This window comes from Coregonus clupeaformis, chromosome 10 (genome assembly GCF_020615455.1).
Source record: "Coregonus clupeaformis isolate EN_2021a chromosome 10, ASM2061545v1, whole genome shotgun sequence".
Lineage (NCBI taxonomy): Eukaryota > Metazoa > Chordata > Actinopteri > Salmoniformes > Salmonidae > Coregonus > Coregonus clupeaformis.
Genome location: NC_059201.1, coordinates 46,904,792 through 46,929,358, shown reverse-complemented (window position 1 = coordinate 46,929,358; position 24,567 = coordinate 46,904,792). Strand labels below are relative to the sequence as shown.

At 43.3% G+C, this 24,567-nt stretch overlaps 1 protein-coding gene across 4 annotated transcripts in view; it reads right to left on the bottom strand.

The window, feature by feature from the left end:
* The window catches only part of plekha6 (pleckstrin homology domain containing, family A member 6), a 171,736-nt gene that overhangs the window by 66,876 nt on the left and 80,293 nt on the right, over positions 1-24,567 (bottom strand). For all 4 annotated transcript variants that reach the window (XM_041888482.2, XM_041888481.2, XM_041888484.2 and 1 more), the window contains 4 exons: positions 17,459-17,542; positions 2,714-2,864; positions 2,403-2,507; positions 1,750-1,822 (listed from right to left, as the gene is read on the bottom strand). In XM_041888482.2, coding sequence (XP_041744416.2) covers positions 1,750-1,822; positions 2,403-2,507; positions 2,714-2,864; positions 17,459-17,542 — 413 coding nt within the window. The remainder of the gene's footprint in view (positions 1-1,749; positions 1,823-2,402; positions 2,508-2,713; positions 2,865-17,458; positions 17,543-24,567) is intronic.

The window sequence follows — 24,567 nt, the reverse complement described above, 5'->3', positions numbered from 1 at the left end:
ACTAAGACACCCCTGATTCAGAGGGGTTGGGTTAAATGCTGAAGACACATTTCAATTGAATGCATTCAGTTGTGCAACTGACTAGGTATCCCCTTTCCCTTCATACATTGCCGACAGGAAATTGAAAAAAATCTCTATACCTTCAGGGACATCGAGAGAGAGAGAGAGAAAGAGAGGGGAAGGGGGAAAGACAATCATCATCTTCTTTCTTTTTCATCTTGTAAGTCACTATTCTCCCCTTCTATTTGCCATGGGTTGTATTGGGAGCAGAGGGCTGCAGGTGGACCAGGGGAATTACAGACTTTAACATCTGTCACATTAGGAGACAGAGACAACCTCGACACTCTCAGAATTTCTACTTCTAGAGTAGTGTGCAATCGAATTGAGTCACATTCACCGCTGCCCTGATGGAGAGACTGTGCTGTATAAGGTGTGTGTGTGTGTGTGTGTGTGTGTGTGTGTGTGTGTGTGTGTGTGTGTGTGTGTGTGTGTGTGTGTGTGTGTGTGTGTGTGTGTGTGTGTGCGTGCGTGCGTGCGTTGAATGTCCATCAATAGATTGTTTACATAGCCCAATGTACTCATGTCTTTTGTAAAACATTTCTCAATACATACTACAATGACCCTCTCACACTTCCATATGTACACAGAGCCACACATAAACCCACACACACTTAGCTCGTACATCAAACTTGAAGAAGATACCTCAAGCAGTGTGATATATTCAAATGCCACATTGTTTATTCTCCACTCCTGGCTGTGGCTCAGAAGATGACAGATGAAGACCACAAAGACTCAGGGACTTGGCATGGAGGAGAGGAGAGACACTTAGGAGAATATGACTTGCGTAGCTGTGTGGTATTAAAGCACCTTGAACAAGTCAACAGTCCTCTTGACATATTCGTGACATGCACATAACACACGGCCCTCCACTCTGCCAACAGAACACACTGACATGACATCATGTAGCTAAGGTAAAAAACACAAACAAGGGGGCCGTTTTAAATGTGACACCAGCCTATGACAGTACAACCAAGCCAAGGAGGGATCAAAGCTTTCCAGTTTCCAAAGCAGATACAAGCAAACAAATCCACAGAGTAGGACTCTGAGAGAGAGACAGAAGTAGCAGGTGTAGTGAGGTGTCTTGGCCAGGTTTCCATTGAAAAGGAGATTCTAGCCACTAAGGGCTCTGTTTAAAAGGGCTCTATATAGGGAATATAATGTCAGCTGAGACGCTACCCATGTCGTGGAACTTCCTGGATCAAATAAAGGTTAGATAGAAAATGTATACATACTGTAAAATATGAATGTAAATATTATGTTAAGTCAACCCCATGTATGTATATGTGGATACCTATCTGCATAGCAGAGATTGTTGGATAAGATTGACCAGTCTTTTTTTTTTTTTAAACACTCAGTAAACAAGATACAGTATATTGGGACGTAGCCAACACATGGTTGAATAACCGGATCTGTCAGTTACTGTGGTTTCTACCTGCTGGCAAAATAACAGAGCACACTACCACAGAAACACATGTATACCATAAAGCTAACTTACCGTATCTGTTGACAAGAGAAGAGAAACAGTATGTCAAGAAAGAAGGAAAAAACCATTCTGACTAAAGCATACAATAAAATGCAATAAAATAAAGCGTAATTATAAAGATGTCCTCAGATGAAGGGTGGCGATGGGTTATCAAAAAAATAAAAGAGAACTAAAAGTAAGACGGCAACGCTATGACAGTAACCTACCTTTGTAGTAGAAGAGGCATCGGTCAGTCAGGACAAACCATCTCTTGTTCCACTGTTTCACTCCACTGCTGGCCTACAGTGAGACAGAGAGAGACAGAGAGAATAACACACATTGAGATGGGTTTGACTGGCCTAAAGGGAGAGACAGACAAGGGGACTAAAAATACACACTGAAATGGATGGGACTCCAGAGAGTAGACACAACAGTTTAGACTGGACCAAACAACTTCAGGGGGAACACAGAAACTTGACTTAAACATTGTGAAAAATAATGCGCTATGTAAAAGACAGGAAGAAAAATTCTATGAGACCTAAACAACGTGAGAGGGAAAGCAACACTGGACCAAAACAAAGTAAGTGTCTGAAACACACTGGATCAAAACAAATGGGAGAGACAAGGAATATTGAACTGAAACATGTAGAGAATAATGACAATACTGGAAGAAGAGTTTATCTGGTCCTAGTTATGAGATATTTATGGGGTATTGTGGGGCATTTGTCTATCAATCAATCCCATTTATTTATAGAGCCCTTTTTACAACAGCAGTTGACACAAAGTTCTTATACAGAAACCGAGCCTAAAACCCTTATACCACTAAGCATAAGGGAAAGTGCATCATGCTGATGCAGTATAGTGTATAGAGCTGAATTACCTGTTTGTATAGCCAGCCCTGCTTAGCTACTACAGCTTTAGGGTTCCTCCTCATGGAGTTAGAACGCTTCCCAAACATCGCAGCTTTCTTTGGAGTACGAGATGCCTGGAGAGGAAACGAGGGAAGGAGAAAGGGGCAGAGGGAAGATGAGAGAACAAAATGCACCTCTTTGTATCACTGAATCTGTCATGAAACCATGATGTGGTGTGTGGTGTAGTGAGGTGTAACGGTGTCGTGAGGTGTGTGTATGTGTGTGCGGGAGTGCTTGCGTGCGGGCATGCTTGAGTGTATGTGTGTGTGTGTGTACTGACCCGGGGTGTGAAGGGCTGAGACTGGGTCTGAGACTCTGGGGAGGATAGGTCTGATACCATGGTGATGCTGTTGGAGTTGCAGTTCATGTCGTTGGGTGAACTCACAGGTCCTCTACCTCCCACCTTCCCATTCATCTCCAAATCACAGCTCCTACACAGAGAGACAGATAAAGTCAGTGACTTACACACTCAACGTTAATAACACATGTAAACACATTATCTTTGAGACCGCCTAGTTGAGGTTGGAGTGTCAAAAATGACCCTCAAATGCTTTTAGGGTGAAGAGGAGAGGGAATAAAGAGAGAGAGAGAGAGGAGGAAAAGAGGGAGAATGACTAAGACTTCTCTCCTTTCCTCTGCTCCTGCCCAGCCCTGTGTTCTGTGTTGTCTCTATAGAGGCATGCTCTGCCTCTCCCTGCCTGGCCAAGTCCTGCTCTGCTCTGCCCACCCTGCAAGATATTGATCCACTGACAAGCAGGAGGGATGAATTTACAATCTCCTCTCTTTCTCTCTCTCTCTCTTTCTATCTATCTATTTTACTCACCTCCAATCCTGCCCTCTCTGTTCCTCTCTCTATTTATTTTCCTCCCTCCTGCTTCCCCCTCTGTCTCTCTCTCTCTATAGCCACATCTCTCTCTCTATCTTTCTTCTGCATGATCTTCACCTCTTTCTTCCTCTATCACATTCTCTTACTCCCTCCATCTTTCTATTTTCCTATATCTCACGTTCTCCCCCTCCCCTCATTTTCTCTGGTCCAGTAGGCTTTGAAAGTACAGTAATTGTGAGCAGAGCATGATTATTTGCATAAGCAAGGTTAGCAAAGCTAATGTGTGATTCATTTTTAATAGCATCTGTACATACAAACACCCACACACATGATGCAGACACAAACAAACTGGAAGCTCTGATGCACAGAAAAAGCCACAAAGACAACAATATATACAGAAATCAAATACTTTAGCTGCTCTCTCTTCATCTTACTACATGTTCTCTCATAATCCGAGAGCATCTGGTCATCACGGTGGTGGCACAGGGTGTGACGAGGTGTGAAAGAAGGAGTCAAGCGCAGGAGTCCAGAGTTTAATACATTTGCATAAATCAAACGTCCCAAGCGTCAAACGAAACTGTACAAGGGAAAACATCCACCTTGGCAATAACACAGTGAAATGTAGCTCAACCGAGCTACACGCTCTCACAACAAAACAATCACTCACAAAGACTAGGGGAACAGAGGGAACACTTATACACATACTAATTAGGGGAATGAGCACCAGGTGTGAAGTGGAGTGATGAGAATGGGATCGGCAGTAGCTAGTACTCCGGTGACGACGAACGCCAAAGCCTGCCCGAACCAGGAGAGGGGGCAGCCTTGGCGGAAGTCGTGACACAGGGCTGCTCATTTATCCTAGGTGGAGATTTTCTCGTTTCTCCCTCATTCACCTGTCCATCTCCTCATTTGAATTCCATGCGGTCACTGTCACTTGTCCACTCAAGCTTAACATTGTTGTCATCTATCACCCACCAGGTGCCCTTAGAGAGTTTCTCAATGAGCTTGACACCTTGATAAGCAAATTTCCTGATGATGGCTCATCACTCTTTGTACTGGGCGACTTCAACCTCCCGACTTCTGCCTTCAATTAATTTATTGCTACCTCTTTCTTTCCCCTCCTTGCCTCTTTTCACCTCACACTTTCCCAGTCCCCTCCAACTCACAAGGAAGGCAATACGCTTGACATCATCTATACTAGCCTTTTCACCCGTGAGTTCCAAATATCTGTAACAGTCCCCCTAGTGTAAGTTTTCTTATGCGCGTGATGTCAGAATTCACACACTGTTCCAAAATGTGATTGTTATGCAACAGGACAGTTAACCCGCGCTGCCCTAAAACCAAGGCATGCTGCCTGCTAATTATCTATAGGCTATGTTTCAACTTGTCAATTTTACATTATTTTCTAAAAACAGTTTTAAATTAGGTGTGTTCCAGCCCATTTCACTGTGGTGGACAACTTAAGTTTGAGGCATGCTATGCTAATGTCAGGCGAGGATTAGCTAGATCAGCCAGACAAACTTCTCTCTTCGATGAGAGCCCAAGCACTCCACCAGTGTTTCCTCAGGTCAAGTATGCAGACATTTGCGCATTTCCAGTCTGAACAGAACCTGTCCGAACCTTTTCCCCCTGGCGCATTTTCAGTCTGGCATCCGCATTACCTTCACTGTTGTTTTCCTTACTAATAATTAGTGTGTGCGTTCCTATCAAAGTAAGTGCCTTTTATTACCACAACATAATACAGTTTCTCTATATCGTGTTATACTATATATACAAAAGTATGTAGACACTCCTTCAAAATAATGGATCCGGCTATCTCAGCCACACCCCGTTGCTGACAGGCGTGTAAAATCGAGCACACAGCCATGCAATCTCCATTAACAAACATTGGCAGTAGAATGGCCTTACTGAAGAGCTCAGTGACTTTCAACGTGGCACCGTCATAAGATGCCACCTTTCCAACAAGTCAGTTTGTCAAATTCCTGCCCTGCTAGAGCTGCCCCGGTCAACTGCAAGTGTTGTTATAGTGAAGTGGAAACGTCTAGGAGCAACAACGGCTGAACCGCAAAGTGGTAGGCCACACAAGCTCACAGAACGGGACCGCCAAGTGCTGTCCTTGGTTGCAACACTCAATACAGAGTTCCAAACTGCCTCTGGAAGCAACGTCAGCACAAGAACCGTTCGTCGGGAGATTCATTAAATGGGTTTCCATGGCCGAGCAGCTGCACACAAGCCTAAGATGACCATGCGCAATGCCAAGCGTCAGCTGGAGTGGTGTGGTGTAAAGTTTGCCGCCATTGGACTCTGGAGCAGTGGAAACATGTTCTCTGGAGTGATGAATCACGCTTCACCATCTGGCAGTCCGACAGATGGATCTGGGTTTGACATATGCCCGGAGAACGCTACCTGCCCCAATGCATAGTGCCAACTGTAAAGTTTGGTGGAGGAGGAATAATGGTCTTAGGCTGTTTTTCATGGTTCGGACTAGGCCCCTTAGTTCCAGTGAAGGGAAATCTTAACGCTACAGCATAAAATGACATTCTAGACGCTTCTGTGCTTCCAACTTTGTGGCAACAGTTTGAGGAAGGCCCTTTCCTGTTTCAGCATAACAATGCCCCCATGCACAAAGCGAGGTCCATACAGAAATGGTATGTCGAGATCGGTGTGGAAGAACTTGACTAGCCTGCACAGAGCCATGATCTCAACCCCATTGAACACCTTTCGATTGAATTGGAACGCTGACTGCAATCCAGGCCTAATCACCCAACATCAGTGCCTGGCCTCACTAATGCTCTTGTGGCTGAATGGAAGCAAGTCCCCGCAGCAATGTTCCAACATCTACTGGAAAGCCTTCACAGAAGAGTGGAGGCTGTTATAGCAGCAAGGGGGGGACCAACTCCGTATTAATGCCCATGATTTTGGAAATACATTTTCGACGAGCAGGTGTCCACATAATTTTGGTAATGTAGTGTATTTATACTGTAGCACACCATATTTATGTATGGAGCATAATGTATTTTGTGTGTATTCCTCGAGGTACTGATTTCATAACCTTTATGGTGTTATACTCAATTGTGGTTATGTTGTTACATTTAGTTCTGTAAAACAATACTAATGCTAATGGCGTCAAATAAGTATTAGCTTGTGTTGTATCTTTTGAAGTTGCCCTGGTCATGGCTAGAAGGGATCCAGCTTTTGTCAAATTAACGTCAAACGTAGAATTAGCATTTAAGCTAACCCTAACCCTATTCCTAACCTTAACCTCATTCTCCTAACCTGCTACGTTAATTATCCTAACCTGCTGCGTAAGTTCTCCTAACCTGCTACGAAAAGTCAACTCTGATGTTAATTTGACTAAAGCTGGATCCCTTCTAGCCATGATCAGCTGCCCTGGCCTTATCATGACCATTGCATTTGGCCTGTGTACTCATTTGGCCTGCATAGCTCTGCCCCCTTGTGGAGCCCTTGTGGAGCTCTTCAGTTATTATGTTACTTGTAATATTGTTTTATTGCTATCCTGATATTTGATTCTAATTACTAATAATTCCTCTTTATTCTGTACTTTCAGAAACCACACACACACAGTATTGAACATACCTTGCCAACATCATAACTGGAACGAGACATATTTTGCAACATACTGTTTGAAGAGGGAGTAGGAAGGATGAGGGAGTGGAGGGGATGATGAGGGAGTGGGGAGGTGGGTGAGATATTGTCAATATAATTGCATAATGGAACTGTATTTGATTTGTACATTAACTATATGTGCAATTACAAAAAACCTTGTGCAGTAAAAATATGTGACCCGTTTCAGGAAGCTAGGCATATGTCACATGTCACTACTTCACATGAGAGGCATTTGAACTTTTATTTATTTTATTTTATTTTTATGCGTTTTCTGGCTGAAATGCCTTCTGGAACATGTGAACTTTCATGAGCCTTAATAACAAACTTGTATGCCATCTGTAAAAATTAATAAAATTGTTAAATTACAAGCCTAGTTGGTTTAGCCACTGGAAAATACAGGAACCTTCCCGCTAGCCATGATTGGCTGAGATAATGGATGGGCTGGACATGCCGAGAGATTAGTTCTGATTGGTCTGCCCTGTAGCATGCTTCTGTCTATAACATGTGTAGATAATCCTTGCTACCACAGCCTTTTTGAAAGATATAGTAGACATGAAGAACTGCAAAAGTGTTGCTACTGCTCTCAACATTGCTGCCCTGAATTTAGCAGGCGCTATCGACAGAGATCAGTGGGAAAAGGTTGTGATGGGCTACTTTCTGGAGGACTCTTTCTGACTCTGAAAATGAATCAGATGATGAGGAAATCCCTGACTTAGGTAAAAACATTTTCATTGAACCAGACATTGTAGTCTTCTGATGACAGTGATGGGGAAGATACGGCGGTCAACAGTGTTGTTGTCACTGAAGAAGTTGACTGAGCTTTGAAAAAAGGCTTAAGATGGTAGGAACGATGCTGAATGGCTGTAGACAAAGAAGAGTTCTCCAGTAGGTGTCCCAAAACATTCAAGGGCCATTTTCTCAAAAGTGGGGTTACAAATTTATCAACTTTCAAGGCAGAATTACTTTCACTTTGTTCCTGAACTGCAGTGTATGATATATCATTTTGTAGCTCTGAGTCTGTACTTTTATCCAATGTAAACAACACAATTTCAAATTTTGCAACATAAGACTGAAAAGAGGTGTTTGGTCACATATATTATTATACCACTTGGTGGTTTTCCGGGGGCATGCCACAAAGCTGTTCATCATGTCCGCCTTATCTACTGCCCCCATTTTGCAATTATGGTCAAGCACAGTCTGATTTGATCTTTCTCTCTCCTGTCAGGTGGTCCACCTTCCCTGAGGCTCTCTCTTCTCCTGTAGCTCCAAGCCATAGCGATTGGTCTCCTCCACTATGTCTCCCACCAGCTCCTCTGTCAGAAACAGCTTGACGCCTCAGAGAGAGATGGCAAGGGGCTTTGCACTCCAGACTGGGACGCATCAAAGCCAACAGCAGTGCCAGGAGGGGTGAAATGTCTGGAGGCCTTCCAGCTACCGCAGACCTCCTGTACTTCACCCACTGTTGGTGTGCCTCCATCACCACCAGCATCTTCAGAGGGACCTGGGACTTTGTTGGTGGGGAAGGGGTCCTCAGATTCAGGGTTCTCAATGGCCATAAGGTTGGGGGGAAGCTCCTCACTGTCACTGTCAAAATCTGATTCCTCAATGTCATATTCAGAATCATTGTAAGAATTTACAAAAATCTATTTTTGAAAAACATTGCTAATGCTACAGCTTAACCCATTAGCTACATACAGTGGGGAAAAAAAGTATTTAGTCAGCCACCAATTGTGCAAGTTCTCCCACTTAAAAATATGAGAGAGGCCTGTAATTTTCATCATAGGTACACGTCAACTATGACAGACAAAATGAGAAAAATAAATCTAGAAAATCACATTGTAGGATTTTTTATGAATTTATTTGCAAATTATGGTGGAAAATAAGTATTTGGTCAATAACAAAAGTTTCTCAATACTTTGTTATATACCCTTTGTTGGCAATGACACAGGTCAAACGTTTTCTGTAAGTCTTCACAAGGTTTTCACACACTGTTGCTGGTATTTTGGCCCATTCCTCCATGCAGATCTCCTCTAGAGCAGTGATGTTTTGGGGCTGTCACTGGGCAACACGGACTTTCAACTCCCTCCAAAGATTTTCTATGGGGTTGAGATCTGGAGACTGGCTAGGCCACTCCAGGACCTTGAAATGCTTCTTACGAAGCCACTCCTTCGTTGCCCGGGCGGTGTGTTTGGGATCATTGTCATGCTGAAAGACCCAGCCACGTTTCATCTTCAATGCCCTTGCTGATGGAAGGAGGTTTTCACTCAAAATCTCACGATACATGGCCCCATTCATTCTTTCCTTTACACGGATCAGTCGTCCTGGTCCCTTTGCAGAAAAACAGCCCCAAAGCATGATGTTTCCACCCCCATTCTTCACAGTAGGTATGGTGTTCTTTGGATGCAACTCAGCATTCTTTGTCCTCCAAACATGACGAGTTGAGTTTTTACCAAAAAGTTCTATTTTGGTTTCATCTGACCATATGACATTCTCCCAATCCTCTTCTGGATCATCCAAATGCACTCTAGCAAACTTCAGACGGGCCTGGACATGTACTGGCTTAAGCAGGGGGACACGTCTGGCACTGCAGGATTTGAGTCCCTGGCGGCGTAGTGTGTTAATCAAATCAAATCAAATCAAATCAATCAAATCAAATTTTATTGGTCACATGCGCCGAATACAACAGGTGCAGACATTACAGTGAAATGCTTCCTTACAGCCCTTAACCAACAGTGCATTTATTTTAAACAAAAAAGTAAGAATAAAACATCAACAAAAAAGTGTTGAGAAAAAAAGAGCAGAAGTAAAATAAAGTGACAGTAGGGAGGCTATATATACAGTAAAATAAAGTGACAGTAGGGAGGCTATATATACAGGGGGGTACCGATGCATAGTCAATGTGCGGGGGCACCGGCTAGTTGAGGTAGTTGAGGTAATATGTACATGTGGGTAGAGTTAAAGTGACTATGCATAAATACTTAACAGAGTAGCAGCAGCGTAAAAAGGATGGGGTGGGGGGGGCAGTGCAAATAGTCCGGGTAGCCATGATTAGCTGTTCAGGAGTCTTATGGCTTGGGGGTAGAAGCTGTTGAGAAGTCTTTTGGACCTAGACTTGGCACTCCGGTACCGCTTGCCGTGCGGTAGCAGAGAGAACAGTCTATGACTAGGGTGGCTGGAGTCTTTGACAATTTTGAGGGCCTTCCTCTGACACCGCCTGGTATAGAGGTCCTGGATGGCAGGGAGCTTTGCCCCAGTGATGTACTGGGCCGTACGCACTACCCTCTGTAGTGCCTTGCGGTCAGAGGCCAAGCAGTTGCCATACCAGGCGGTGATGCAACCAGTCAGGATGCTCTCGATGGTGCAGCTGTATAATTTTTTGAGGATCTGAGGACCCATGCCAAATCTTTTTAGTCTCCTGAGGGGGAATAGGCTTTGTCGTGCCCTCTTCACGACTGTCTTGGTGTGTTTGGACCATGATAGTTCGTTGGTGATGTGGACACCAAGGAACTTGAAGCTCTCAACCTGTTCCACTACAGCCCCGTCGATGAGAATGGGGGCGTGCTCAGTCCTCTTTTTTTTCCTGTAGTCCACAATCATCTCCTTTGTCTTGGTCACGTTGAGGGAGAGGTTGTTGTCCTGGCACCACACGGCCAGATCTCTGACCTCCTCCCTATAGGCTGTCTCATCGTTGTCGGTGATCAGGCCTACCACTGTTGTGTCGTCGGCAAACTTAATGATGGTGTTGGAGTCGTGCCTGGCCATGCAGTCATGGGTGAACAGAGAGTACAGGAGGGGGACTGAGCACGCACCCCTGAGGGGCCCCCGTGTTGAGGATCAGTGTGGCAGATGTGTTGTTACCTACCCTTACCACCTGGGGGCGGCCCGTCAGGAAGTCCAGGATCCAGTTGCAGAGGGAGGTGTTTAGTCCCAGGATCCTTAGCTTAGTGATGAGCTTAGAGGGCACTATGGTGTTGAATGCTGAGCTGTAGTCAATGAATAGCATTCTCACGTAGGTGTTCCTCTTGTCCAGGTGGGAAAGGGCAGTGTGGAGTGCGATAGAGATTGCATCATCTGTGGATCTGTTGGGGCGGTATGCAAATTGGAGTGGGTCTAGGGTTTCTGGGATTATGCTGTTGATGTGAGCCATGACCAGTCTTTCAAAGCACTTCATGGCTACAGACGTCAGTGCTACGGGTCGGTAGTCATTTAGGCAGGTTATCTTAGAGTTCTTGGGCACGGGGACTATGGTGGTCTGCTTGAAACATGTTGGTATTACAGACTCAGTCAGGGACATGTTGAAAATGTCAGTGAAGACACTTGCCAGTTGGTCACCACATGCTCGGAGTACACGTCCTGGTAATCCGTCTGGCCCTGCGGCCTTGTGAATGTTGACCTGCTTAAAAGTCTTACTCACATCGGCTACGGAGAGCGTGATCACATAGTCGTCCGGAACAGCTGGTGCTCTCATGCATGCTTCAGTGTTGCTTGCCTCGAAGCGAGCATAGAAGTGGTTTAGCTCGTCTGGTAGGCTTGTGTCACTGGGCAGCTCGCGGCTGTGCTTCCCTTTGTAGTCTGTAATAGTTTTCAAGCCCTGCCACATCCGACGAGCGTCAGAGCCAGTGTAGTATGATTCAATCTTAGACCTGTATTGACTCTTTGCCTGTTTGATGGTTCGTCGGAGGTCATAGCGGGATTTCTTATAAGCGTCCGGGTTAGAGTCCCGTTCCTTGAAAGCGGCAGCTCTACCCTTTAGCACAGTGCGGATGTTTCCTGTAATCCATGGCTTCTGGTTGGGGTATGTACGTACGGTCACTGTGGGGACGACATCATCGATGCACTTATTGATGAAGCCAGTGACTGATGTGGTGTACTCCTCAATGCTGTCTGAAGAATCCCGGAACATGTTCCAGTCTGTGCTAGCAAAACAGTCCTGTAGCTTAGCATCTGCGTCATCTGACCACTTTTTTAGCCGAATCACTGGTGCTTCCTGCTTCAGTTTTTGCTTATAAGCAGGAATCAGGAGGATAGAGTTATGGTCAGATTTGCCAAATTACTGATGGTAGGCTTTGTTACTTTGGTCCCAGCTCTCTGCAGGTCATTCACTAGGTCCCCCCGTGTGGTTCTGGGATTTTTGCTCACCGTTCTTGTGATCAATTTGACCCCACGGGGTGAGATCTTGCGTGGAGCCCCAGATCGAGGGAGATTATCAGTGGTCTTGTATGTCTTCCATTTCCTAATAATTGCTCCCACAGTTGATTTCTTCAAACCAAGCTGCTTACCTATTGCAGATTCAGTCTTCCCAGCCTGGTGCAGGTCTACAATTTTGTTTCTGGTGTCCTTTGACAGCTCTTTGGTCTTGGCCATAGTGGAGTTTGGAGTGTGACTGTTTGAGGTTGTGGACAGGTGTCTTTTATACTGATAACAAGTTCAAACAGGTGCCATTAATACAGGTAACGAGTGGAGGACAGAGGAGCCTCTTAAAGAAGAAGTTACAGGTCTGTGAGAGCCAGAAATCTTGCTTGTTTGTAGGTGACCAAATACTTATTTTCCACCATAATTTGCAAATAAATTCATTAAAAATCCTACAATGTGATTTTCTGGATTTTATTTTCTCAATTTGTCTGTCATAGTTGACGTGTACCTATGATGAAAATTACAGGCCTCTCTCATCTTTTTAAGTGGGAGAACTTGCACAATTGGTGGCTGACTAAATACTTTTTCCCCCACTGTACATACATATATATTTACATACATATCCTTTAAAATATATATATATATTTCACTTTATTACTTTCCATCCCTTCCCTACCTGGAGTAAACTAGTGAACAACAATGCTTAGGCCTCTACTTCATGCTTATACATACTATGTACATTTTATGGACACAGTCAATAATTATATTTTGTTTGTTTTTACTCCTGAACTTCCTCCGATCATTTTCATGATGTCCATCTGGTATGCTTCTATATGCCATATCTTTCTAACTGTGGTCTTTCACAAAAGCTCACAATATATAACCTATATACTTATTATGGACACAGCATGTCTTACACTAGTTATCTTGTTGTTATTAGTTGTTGTTATTAGTCCCATCCTTCAGCTCCATTCAACACCTCCCATCTATCTCTTAACACCATCCATATTGGATTTCTATTTGCCATATATTTTTCAACTGTACTGTGATGTTTTACAAAAGTTCTGAACCTTTCTATTCTCATTGTTTCTACAGTTTGTGAATTGAAAATAAACATTTTTGCTAAAAGTATTATTATATTATTGATCGATTGACTATGACTTTTCAGATCACCCAATAGTGCTATCTGCAGGGTCAGCTCCATGCAAATATTGCAATCCTTCAGCCATTCCTGGACCTGTGTCCAGAAACAAGCTACAAATGGACAGTACCAAAACAAATGATCTAATGATTCTGTCTCTTCACAGCCAAATCTGCAGAGCTGGGAAGATTGTATCCCCCATATAAATAACATTCTATTGGTAGCAAGAATTTTATATAATAATTTAAATTAAAAAATTCTAAGTTTTGAATCCGGCATCGTTTTGAGTATCAGTTCATAAACACTATGCCATGGAATCGGTATGTCAAAAATCTCTTCCCAACTATTTTGCAATCTATATGGGACGGCTGTCTATCTTGTGGTCCTTAAATGAAACTGGTAAACTTTTTTATTTATCACAATTTTCTTTAACCAATTATGTTCTTTAATGCAAGGCCGACAGACAAGTTCCTTACTTTTTCCTCCTTCCACTTTCCTCTTCCATTTTTGCGGTAATGCTGCAATTATTTGGTTGTAATTTTGGGTAGAGCAGACATTTCCATATGTTTTTGTTAGCTGCATGTGCGACATAACTCCACCATTCCTACCGATAATATCATTTACGAAGATTATACTTTTTTTTTTTTTTTTTTTTTTCTCAAAAAAGAACGGTTTTTTATCAATTAGTATATTTGAGTTTAACCACAATATTTGTTGCAATATTTGTTCTGTCATTTCTGGAGGATTAAATTGATATTGCAACCAACTTTCTATGGCTTGTTTTAGAAATAGTGATATTTGGGAGATGATTTCCTTTTCAAATACCTGAAAGTGAGGGTTTGTAATCTGAATAAAGGGGAAAAGTCCCTTCTTGAACATTGGGTGAGACAATCTTACTAGTTTGCTAGAGAACCAGTTCGGATTTAAGTATAATTTTTGTATGACTGAAGCTTTTAGTGATAGGTCTAATGCTTTAATATTTAATAATTTCTGTCCTCCTAATTCATATTCATTATATAAATAGGCCTGTTTAATTTTGTCTGGCTTGCCGTTCCAAATAAAATGGAATATTTTTTTCTCATATAATTTTAAAAACTGTTCGCTAGGCGTAGGCAAATATATAAACCCCAGTCGTACTTTATCAAATGCCTTTTCGAAGTCTACTATGAATAGTAGGCCTGGTTTCCCAGATTTTTCATGGTGTTCTATTGTTTCCAGTACTTGCCTTATATTATCTCCAATGTATCGCCCATGTAAAAAAACCTGTCTGATTAGAATGAATAATGTCCGACAATACCTTTTTAATTCTATGCGCTATACATTTTGCTAGAAATTTTGCATCACAACACTGAAGTGTAAGGGGCCGCCAATTTTTTTAATGGACTGGATCTTTATATTTTCCACTTGTATCCTGTTTCAGTAATAATGAAATCAGACCATGTTCTTGAGTGTCTGATAATCTACCATTTACATAGGAGTGGTTAAAACATGCTAATAACGGTCCTCTGAGTATATCAAAAAAAGGTTTGGTATACCTCGACTGGTATGCCATCCAACCCTGGAGTTTTCCCGGACTTAAAGTCTTTAATTGCATCCAGAAGTTCCTCCTCTGTAATTTCACCTTCACATGAGTCTTTTTGTTTGGCTGTTAATTTTACATTATCAATAGAAAAAAAATCTCTACAATTTGCTTCAGTTAGAGGAGATGGAGCTCTGGAGTTGCTATGCTGCATTTTTAAAAACAGAAATAGCATAGATATGCTTTGGATTAAATATGTTTGCTTTTCCATGCCTTGTAGTGGAAATGTATGCTCAGTTATGTCACCTTCATGTGAAGAAGCACAATGATTTTCGGCGCCTGAAAAGGTAAAATAATTTGGGCGCTGGACATTGATAATGCGTCGGATTTAGCCCATTTTCGATCAGACATACGAGGATGAATATTACAGATCATGTAAGGATATCTATTGAAATTAAGATTTTTTTTTAAAATACGGATCCATAAATTATCAGGTAATGACTTGTGGTACATTTCTTAAAATACATGGATTCATTCATGCCTAAGTATAAAGTCTTAGATATGTCAGCATGTTGACACATACCCTTTCCGGAGTTAAAATAGTCTACAAATATGTAAGCATGTGTACACGCATCAGGGGCATGTCTTGAAGGGATCTCACCCCAGGTACCTCCCTGGACTCATTCGGCAGCAGGGAGATTTCTGAGGTCCGGATTAGATGTATGTAGAAACTGTCCCATTACGGAGAATATCCTAGCTCAATATATACAATTAAGGACATGTGTATCTGGAGCATGTTTACTCCTTATATCTAATAAAATGTCACATATCCAGATATATATAGATCAAGATATCCCCTGATATTGATGCTTTTCGCATAGTGAGAGTATTTTAAATAATCCCACACCATGACATGACAATTAACATGTTCACCCCGCGGTGTCCTGACTACGTTTCCAACCTGACCCTTTAAAATACTTCCAGTTCAATAATTTAACCATTTCCCTTCCACTGCAGCTCTTCCTCAGGTTTTTGCTGTAAAAGTGTTCTTCATCAACTCCTCTAGTAAACTGAAGGTAAATACTGAATATAGTAAATATCCCCATTGTAACGTTTAGCTACAGTATTTTATATTGTAGCTTTGAACAATAACTTGCTATAAAACACTACCTCTTTACTGGCAACATCATATCTTATTAATGTCCAATTCATCATCAGCTCGATACAGTATTGATTGTGGTGGGGAAACAGAAGCTGAAGGGGGTGGGAGTATTGTCTTAACACCACCGGGGCATTTATCTTCCTGTCAGGAATGTGAAATTATTGGTATAACTGTTATAATACCACCCTCAAAATCCAATAGGAGCCTGGATCCCATATGCTAGCAGCAAAACAGTGTTGCATTGTGTGAGTGTATGAAGTGTGTTATGTGTTTGTGTGAGTGTGTGTGGGGGGGACTGAGCAGGGGGGTGGTGGGTGGGTCTCAATGTCATAGTCCTTAATGTATTTTCTTGTGCCAGCTTTTTGGATAAGCCCGGGTGACCCGAACACACATGCACAGTTTGACAGCAAGCAGACCCCAGCTCTCTGCATATGAGCAGATTGCTGAGCCACATCAGCTCAAGTGCTTTCCTGTAACAATTGCACTGTGCATTCCTGTGTAGAGACTGTGTGACAAACCCCTTAGTGACAGGTGTGATCAAAGGGACTCAGTGAAAACCTGCTACTATATTCCATCTCTCTACAAAAGGTGCTATCTAGAACCTAAAAGGGTTCTTTGGCTGTCCCCAAGGAGAACCCTTTTGGGTTCCATGTAGAACCTTTTCCCCAGAGGGTTCTACATGGAACCCAAAATAGTTTTCCCTTCAACCAAAAAGGGTTCTACCTGGAACCAAAAAGGGTGCTTCTGTGGGGACAGCCGGAGAACCTTTTTGGAACCATTTTTTCTAAGAGTGTACCCTCTCTCACACACACACTGTCTCTACCTCTCCTTAATCACAGCACATTTGTCTGTGTGCGTGACACAATTATGTGTGTCTCAACTGTTCTCTTGTCTGGTGTCAGGCTATAGTGTAATGTCGGCTGTAAAGTTGAGTGAATGGGATGTTTTATTAATTCTTCTGAATACAGCAACACTTTGAAAAAAAACAGCAGAGATTTTTCACGTTACATTTTCCCTTGTATTGCTGGTGGTGCCAACCAAAAGTAAAGGGAATACGGATATTAGGGTTAGGGTTAACGTTTGATGTTTCTTCCTGCAAGTATGTGTGTAGTGGTCCGAGTTAGGTTAGAGTGAGGTTGTTTGAAGGTTGTGGTTGGGTTTTACTCAATGTAGACACGTGTTGTTTCACGGTCACGATAAAGTTGGATTAAGGTTGAGCTTGGATTGTACTCTCGTCAAGTATTTGTGTATCTGTCTGGTTATGGTTACGTTGGTTTAAAGGGATAGTTCGAGATTTGGACAGTAAGCCTTTTTTCTACTTTTTCTACTCTAATTGCGCTAATGCTAGCTGATCCCATAGACTTCCATTCATTGCACTGACGCTAGTTAGCAATCGATCCAGAAACGACATTCAACGTCCTTCAAACTGCACGCAGATACATCAAATGGTATCCATGAGTTCATCTGACTCTGGGTAAGTAGAATTGCCCAAATCTCAAACTAAGATTAGGTTATATTCTGATTTTAATTGGCTTGTACTCACGTCAGGTAATCGTGTAGTGGTCCATGCTTACTTAGGGTAAGGTTGTATTAAAGTAAGATTAATGTTGTACTCACGTTATGTAGGTGTGAATCGGTCCGGTCTCTTTCAGCTGGATCTGGATCACTGGATGTCCAGCTGGTCCGCTCGGGTCATTTTGACTGGAGAGAAGGAGATGAGAAAAAGAAAGAGAGAAGTGAATATTGGTGGAGAGAGATCCATGCTGTAAGACATGATGAGAGCAGCTGATCGATGGCTGATCTGTTGATCCCTGACATCACAGCAGCAACACAGCACCTCAGCAACCAGAACCTTTTCATTATCAACAGAGGTGATTAGTTACTGATCCAGAATCAGTGTGTGGTGAGTGGTCAGCATGACATCGTGGTCAATCAGGGTCCTACTCAACCACCTCCATCAATATGACGGTCAAGATGATCAAGAAACAATATGAGTTCTCCCTCAGCTCCTCTGTCCATCAGACAGCATGCTAAAACATTATGTCTGCACTCAGTAAGACAGTCTATATAGGAAATAAGTCCATGCCTGGAGTGGTGTGGTGTGGTTTTCTCTGTTTGTCTGGATGTACAAGTGTTTCTGTGATCTGTGTGTCGGTGTCCCTTCCCTGCTATTGATTTTACAACTGCGGCGAGCCGAGGCAAGGGCTGGTGTGTGTGCACGTCTTTCTTGTTTCTGCTGCACAGTGTAATCTAACCAGTCGTAAATAGCTGTAGTTTTATAGGTGGAGTGGTGCAGTGTGGTACCCTGCCTTCCCTTCTCCTCACCAGAGCTATACTATACTCTATTCAATATTTCATCTGATCAATCCCACTGTAGACTGGATTCAATACAGAAACAACCTGGCACGCTCACATTAACACAAACCAGAGGAGGCTAGAGGGCGTAGATTTAGGAGGACAGGCTCATCGTAATGACTGGTATGGAATGGATGGAAAGATACTCAAGACAATTATTACACCATTTCATTTATTCCATCCCAGCCATTACAATGAGCCTGTTCTCCTTTATCTCCACCCACCAGCCACCACTGACAAAAACACATGTAAACCCCTAATCACCTAGTAATGTACAGTCATGAAGATACTTACATGCATACCTATACACACTCACATGTCACGCATGCACACACAGACAAAACATACATGCTCACACACACATATGGTACACATAGATGTACCCTTATGGGAGCTAAACTAACAGTGCTTTGTATAGTGAAAGATAACAGTGGATCCCTTTTGATCTCAGGGACTGTTTCTTAAGCGGATTTACAAAACATACAGGAGTGTGCTCAAAGCTGACTGTGGAATTCCCCTGCTGCTAGTTTGAAAGAAAGACTGCAGACATGAGGGCCTTATCAAATGAGGGGCTGGTAAGATTGTTAGGACAGGAGGAAAGGCCTGGAGTCAGAAAGATGTTTATAGGAACACACCCTTCTTACCTATAGATATACTGTACTCTTAGAAGAAAAGGGTTCCAAAAGGGTTCTGTGGCTGTCCCCATAGGATAACCCTTTTTCGTTCCAGGTATAACTCTTTTGGGCTCCATGTAGAACCCTCTGTGGAAAGGGTTCTACATGGAACCCAAATGGGTTCTACCTGGAACCCAAAAGGGTTCTACCTGGAACCAAAAAGGGTTCTTCAAACGGTTCTCCTATGGGCACAGCCAAATAACTGTTTTAGATTCTAGATAGCACTAGATGGGGCCTTGAACAGTTGACGAGGACAGACAGCATATGGTAGTCTTTTGCCGTACATTATACTAAGGCACTGTTCCTGGGCCCAGAGGTTGTGCAGGCTTTTGTTCCAGCACTGAAAACATCTAATTCAGCTAGTTAACAACTTGATGATTAGTTTATTAGTTGAATCAGATGTTTTGGTGCTGGACTGGAACAAAAGCCTGACCACCCTGGGGGTCTCCAGAACCAGGGTTGATGAACATCGCTCTATGTAAGGCAGGGCCAAACACCTCCACCCCCACAGCCTGGCTCTCTCTCTCTGTCTCTGGCTCTACCCACTACTGGATGATAATATGTGTGTGGCATCTGGCCCGGACCCTGTCGTGCAGAAAGTCTGTGTATCCTCCTCCTCACAGACACACACACACATTGGACACACACTGGGCACACACGTATACACACACACACTTGACACACACACATACACAAACAAAGTCACACACATACTGATAGGTAGAGAGGATGAGGGTGGCCAGCCAAGAACACAGTCAGGCAGAAGGCATGCACCTCCTGACACCAAAGGAACAATACACACACCCCTCTGACTGTGTGCTGCTAACCATAACAAACCCCTGACAAACCACTGACAAACCTCCTACAGCCTGCCTGGGAACTGGGACAGCTGCTGCTGATCTGTGTGTGTGTCTCTGTGTGTGTCTCTGTGTGTGTGTGTCTCTGTGTGTTTTTTTGTATTTTATTAGGATCCCCATTAGCTGCTGCCAAGGCAGCCACTACTCTTCCTGGGGTCCAAACATGTGTGTGTGACTTGGTCTCAGAGGGTTCTGCAACTGAGCATGCCTGTTCATGCATAACCTACAAACCTATATAGAGAGAGATACATCGCTGCCTGCTTCTGCTTATGGAAAAACAAATGGCTAAACAGCATACGGTAACATCAGTGTCCTTAATATGACCACAAACTGGACTACAAAATGACTACAAAAACAATGGACTAGTTCCAATTACTGCCCTCACGTTATATAGGGTAAACATATGGTAGCAGTGTTTAGCCATTCCTGCTAGGCTACTAACACTAGCCCCAACACACACACACAGCTACACACACACACACACACACACACACACACAGCTACACACACACACACAACTACACACACACACACACACAGCTACACGTACACAGCTACACACACACACACACACAGCTACACACACACACACACACAGCTACACACACGCACACACAGCTACACACACACACAGCTACACACACACACAGCTACACACAAACACACACACACAGCTACACACAAACACACACACACAGCTACACACACACACACACACAATCCTATACACATATCCTATTTACTGTATCAGTCTCTGCCTCACACAACTGCCAAATAAAAGCCATAAAATAGATTCCCTGTGCTTTCTCTCCAGCAGCACTGCATTGCAGTCCTCTCTGACCTCCAGCTTCTGGTTCCCTCTCCCCCCAACACGCTGCGAGCCAGCCCCAGCACAGTCCACTTCCCCCCAGACTCAGCTACTCCGCTGTCCCCTACCTACCTCACCCTCCGGTCCGCGCGAAACTTCAGCATCCTTCACCGGATCAATCATATAACAGATGAGACAGACAGAGTGAGAGAGAGAGGGAGAGAGGGATAGAGAGAGAGAGAGAGAGAGAGAGAGAGAGAGGAGAGGGAGAAAGAGAGAGATAAAGAGAGGGGAGCAGCTGGCTAGCTAACACAGTGCCAGGAGAAAGCCGCTTTATTGCTGTCGCTGTAGGGGTGTTGGATATAGTAATTGCTGTCCTCCTTTCTCTCCTTGAGGACGCATGCTGTAACCAGCCTCTCTCTCTCTCTCACACTCACCCACTCTCTATCACTGTCCATTGCATCTCCCCTACTCTCTATCTTGCTCTCTCTCTCTCATGCTCCCTTGCCTAACAGAACTGCAAGGCTCAGCTTATTCAGTCCCAGGATCTGGCTGTCTATCTCGCTCTCATTCTCTCTCTCCCTCTCTTTATCTCTCTCCGACTCTCACTCTCTCTCTATCTCTCCATCCCTCTCCCTCGCTATTGTTTTCTCCCAGTGGGGAGATGGTATAACAGAGACCCATGTGGCGTCATGCCGGGCCCCAGATTGAGGTCTGAATGATCCCCAGCGTCTGTGGAAGTCTGGCAGTGAGAGTCATGAGCATTGTTCCCCAGGGAACAGCATCCCAGCCTGGGTGGAGGAGGGGGATGCAGGGGATGGCGGGGTAGAGGGTGGAGGATAAATAAAGGACGTATGTCGTCTGCCATTCAGGTATAACAGCCAGCACATCAGTGCCACTCCCTCCCTTCCCCATCCTCTCCTCTTCTCCCTTCTCACCCTCTCCTCCTCTCCTTTCCTTCCCTCCTCCTAACAGAGAGACGTAGCTTCTCAGTCACTCATAGTGTCATAATTAGATCCATATTTCACAAGGAGACAAGCTCAGCATTAAAACACAGAGCCAAGTGCCCCGACTGGGGCGACCATGTTAAAATGTCACAATCACTGCATGATAAGCAGAGTTTCTGTGTGAAATCAGATCTGCTATATTCCTGTGAAATTTAAGATGCACGGTTGTGGGTGGGAATTTCCCAATGTGAGTGTGCGGACTCCTGTAGACTTTTGTGTATCCCGGAACACTTGCGTGATAAGGGAATTTCTGGGATAGTAACTTCCCAATTATGCATCAATACGATCCGCTCCTTTGTCTCCCTCAACGTCAGCAAGACCAAGCTGATCATGGACTACAGGAAACGCAGGGCTGAGCACGCCCCCATTCACATCGACGGGGCTATAGTGGAGCAGGTCGAGAGCTTCAAGTTCCTAGGTGTCCACATCACTAAGGACCTATCATGGTCCACACACACTAACACAGTCGTGAAGAGGGCACGACAATGCCTCTTTCCCTTCAGGAGTGCATGGGCCCTCAGACCCTCAAAAAGTTATACAGCTGCACCATTGAGAGCATCTTGACTGGGTGCATCACCGCTTGGTATGGACACTGCTTGGCATCCGACTGCAAGGCGCTACAGAGGGTAGAGCGTACAGTCCATTACATAACTGGGGCCGAGCCCCCTGCCCGTCAGGACCTCTATACCAGGTGATGTCAGAGGAAGGCCCTAAAAATTGTCAAAGACTTCAGCTACCCAAGTCATAGATTGTTCTCTCTGCTCCCGCATGGCAAGCAGTACCCATGCACCAAGTCTGGAACCAAAAAGGACCCTGAACAGCTTCTAACCCCAATTATAAGACTGCTAAATACTTAGTTAAATAGTTACCCAAAAAGCTACATAGACTACCTGCATTGACCCTTTTTGCACTAACTTTTTGGACTCATCAAATAAGCTGCTACTACTGTTTATTTATTCCTAGTTAAATGTACACTACCATTCAAAAGTTTGGGGTCACTAAGAAATGTCCTTGTTTTCCATGAAACCATACATTAAATGAGTTTGAATTGGAAATATAGCAAAATGAATAGGAAATGTAGTCATTGACAAGGTTACAAATAATACTTTTTTATTGAAATAATAATTGTGTCCTTCAAACTTTGCTTTCGTCAAAGAATCCTCCATTTGCAGCAATTACAGCCTTGCAGACCTTTGGCATTCTTGGATTGGCTTGATGGGCACTTCTTACGTACCATACGGTCAAGCTGCTCCCACAACAGCTCAATAGGGTTGAGATCCGGTGACTGTGCTGGCCACTCCATTATAGACAGAATACCAGCTGACTGCTTCTTCCCTAAATAGTTATTGCATAGTTTGGAGCTGTGCTTTTGTAGGAGGAAATTGGCTCCAATCAAGTGCCGTCCACAGGGTATGGCATGGCGTTGCAAAATGGAGTGATAGCCTTCCTTCTTCAAGATCCCTTTTACCCTGTACAAATCTCCCACTTTACCACAACCAAATCACCCCCAGACAATCACATTGCCTCCACCATGCTTGACAGATGGCATCAAGCACTCCTCCAGCATCTTTTAATTTGTTCTGCGTCTCACAAATATTCTTCTTTGTGATCCGAACACCTCAAACTTCGATTCTTCTGTCTATAAAGTTGTTTTCCAATCTTCCTCTGTCCAGTGTCTGTGTTCTTTTGCCCATCTTAATCTTTTCTTTTTATTGGCCAGTCTGAGATATGGCTTTTTCTTTGCAACTCTGTCTAGAAGGTCAGAATCCCAGAGTCGCCTCTTCACTGTTGATGTTGAGACTGGTGTTTTGCAGGTACTATTTAATGAAGCTGCCAGTTGAGGACCTATGAGCGTCTGTTTCTCAAACTAGACACTAATGTATTTGTCCTCTTGCTGAGTTGTGCACTGGGGCCTCCCACTCCTCTTTCTATTCTGGTTAGAGCCAGTTTGCGCTGTTCTGTGAAGGGAGTAGTACACAGCATTGTACGAGATCTTCAGTTTCTTGGCAATTTATTGCATGGAATAGCCTTCATTTCTCAGAACAAGAATAGACTGACGAGTTTCAGAAGAAAGTTATTTGCTGATGCTCCAGATACTCAACTAGTCTCAAGAAGGCCAGTTTTATTGGTTCTTTAATCAGCACAACAGTTTTCAGCTGTGCTAACATATAATTGCAAAATAGTTTTCTAATGATCAATTAGCCTTTTAAAATGATAAACTTAGATTAGCAAACACAACGTGCCATTGGAACACAGGACTGATGGTTGCTGATAATGGGCCTCTGTACGCCTATGTAGATATTCCATAAAAAATCAGCCGTTTCCAGCTACAATAGCCATTTACAACATTATTAATGTCTACATTTCTGATCAATTTGATGTTATTTTAATGGACAAAAAAATTGCTTTTCTTTCGAAAACAAGGACATTTCTAAGTGACCCCAAACTTTTGAACGGTAGTGTACATATCTACCTCAATTACTCCGGTCTGTGCACATCACGTACATTCTCAACTGTCACAGGCGCGTGCCTCTCTACCTCATCTGTTGGAAGAGAAGCCCAGTGAAAAGAAGCCAACTCTCTGTGTCTCCTTATTTATCCTGTTTTCAGGTTTGTAACATTTAAACGAACGGTTTCTTTTCAAAGTCTGGAGATGACATGTTTATCTAAACTGTGATGAGTTTTCTACTCATTTTGATGTATAATTTAAGTGTTTTGACCGAGTGAAAAACAAGTGAGATTTTCTCATTCATATGAGTATAGCCAAGCTAAGCTCGCTCACTTTGTATGTAAGTTAATGAGAACAAGATAGCGTCTCAGATGATTTTTATTTATTTTATAAACGTTTGTACATATAAACAACACTAAAGAAATTTATTTTAGAAGTTTACTTTTTATGAAATGTGTATCTAACGGTTGTATGCTAATTTCTAACTGCTAAGCGCTAGCTAGCCTACCATTTCTCCCTACTACCTAGCTACTTATAGTTTATGTTGTTGTTGGCTAGCTGTTCATGGGTTTTTGT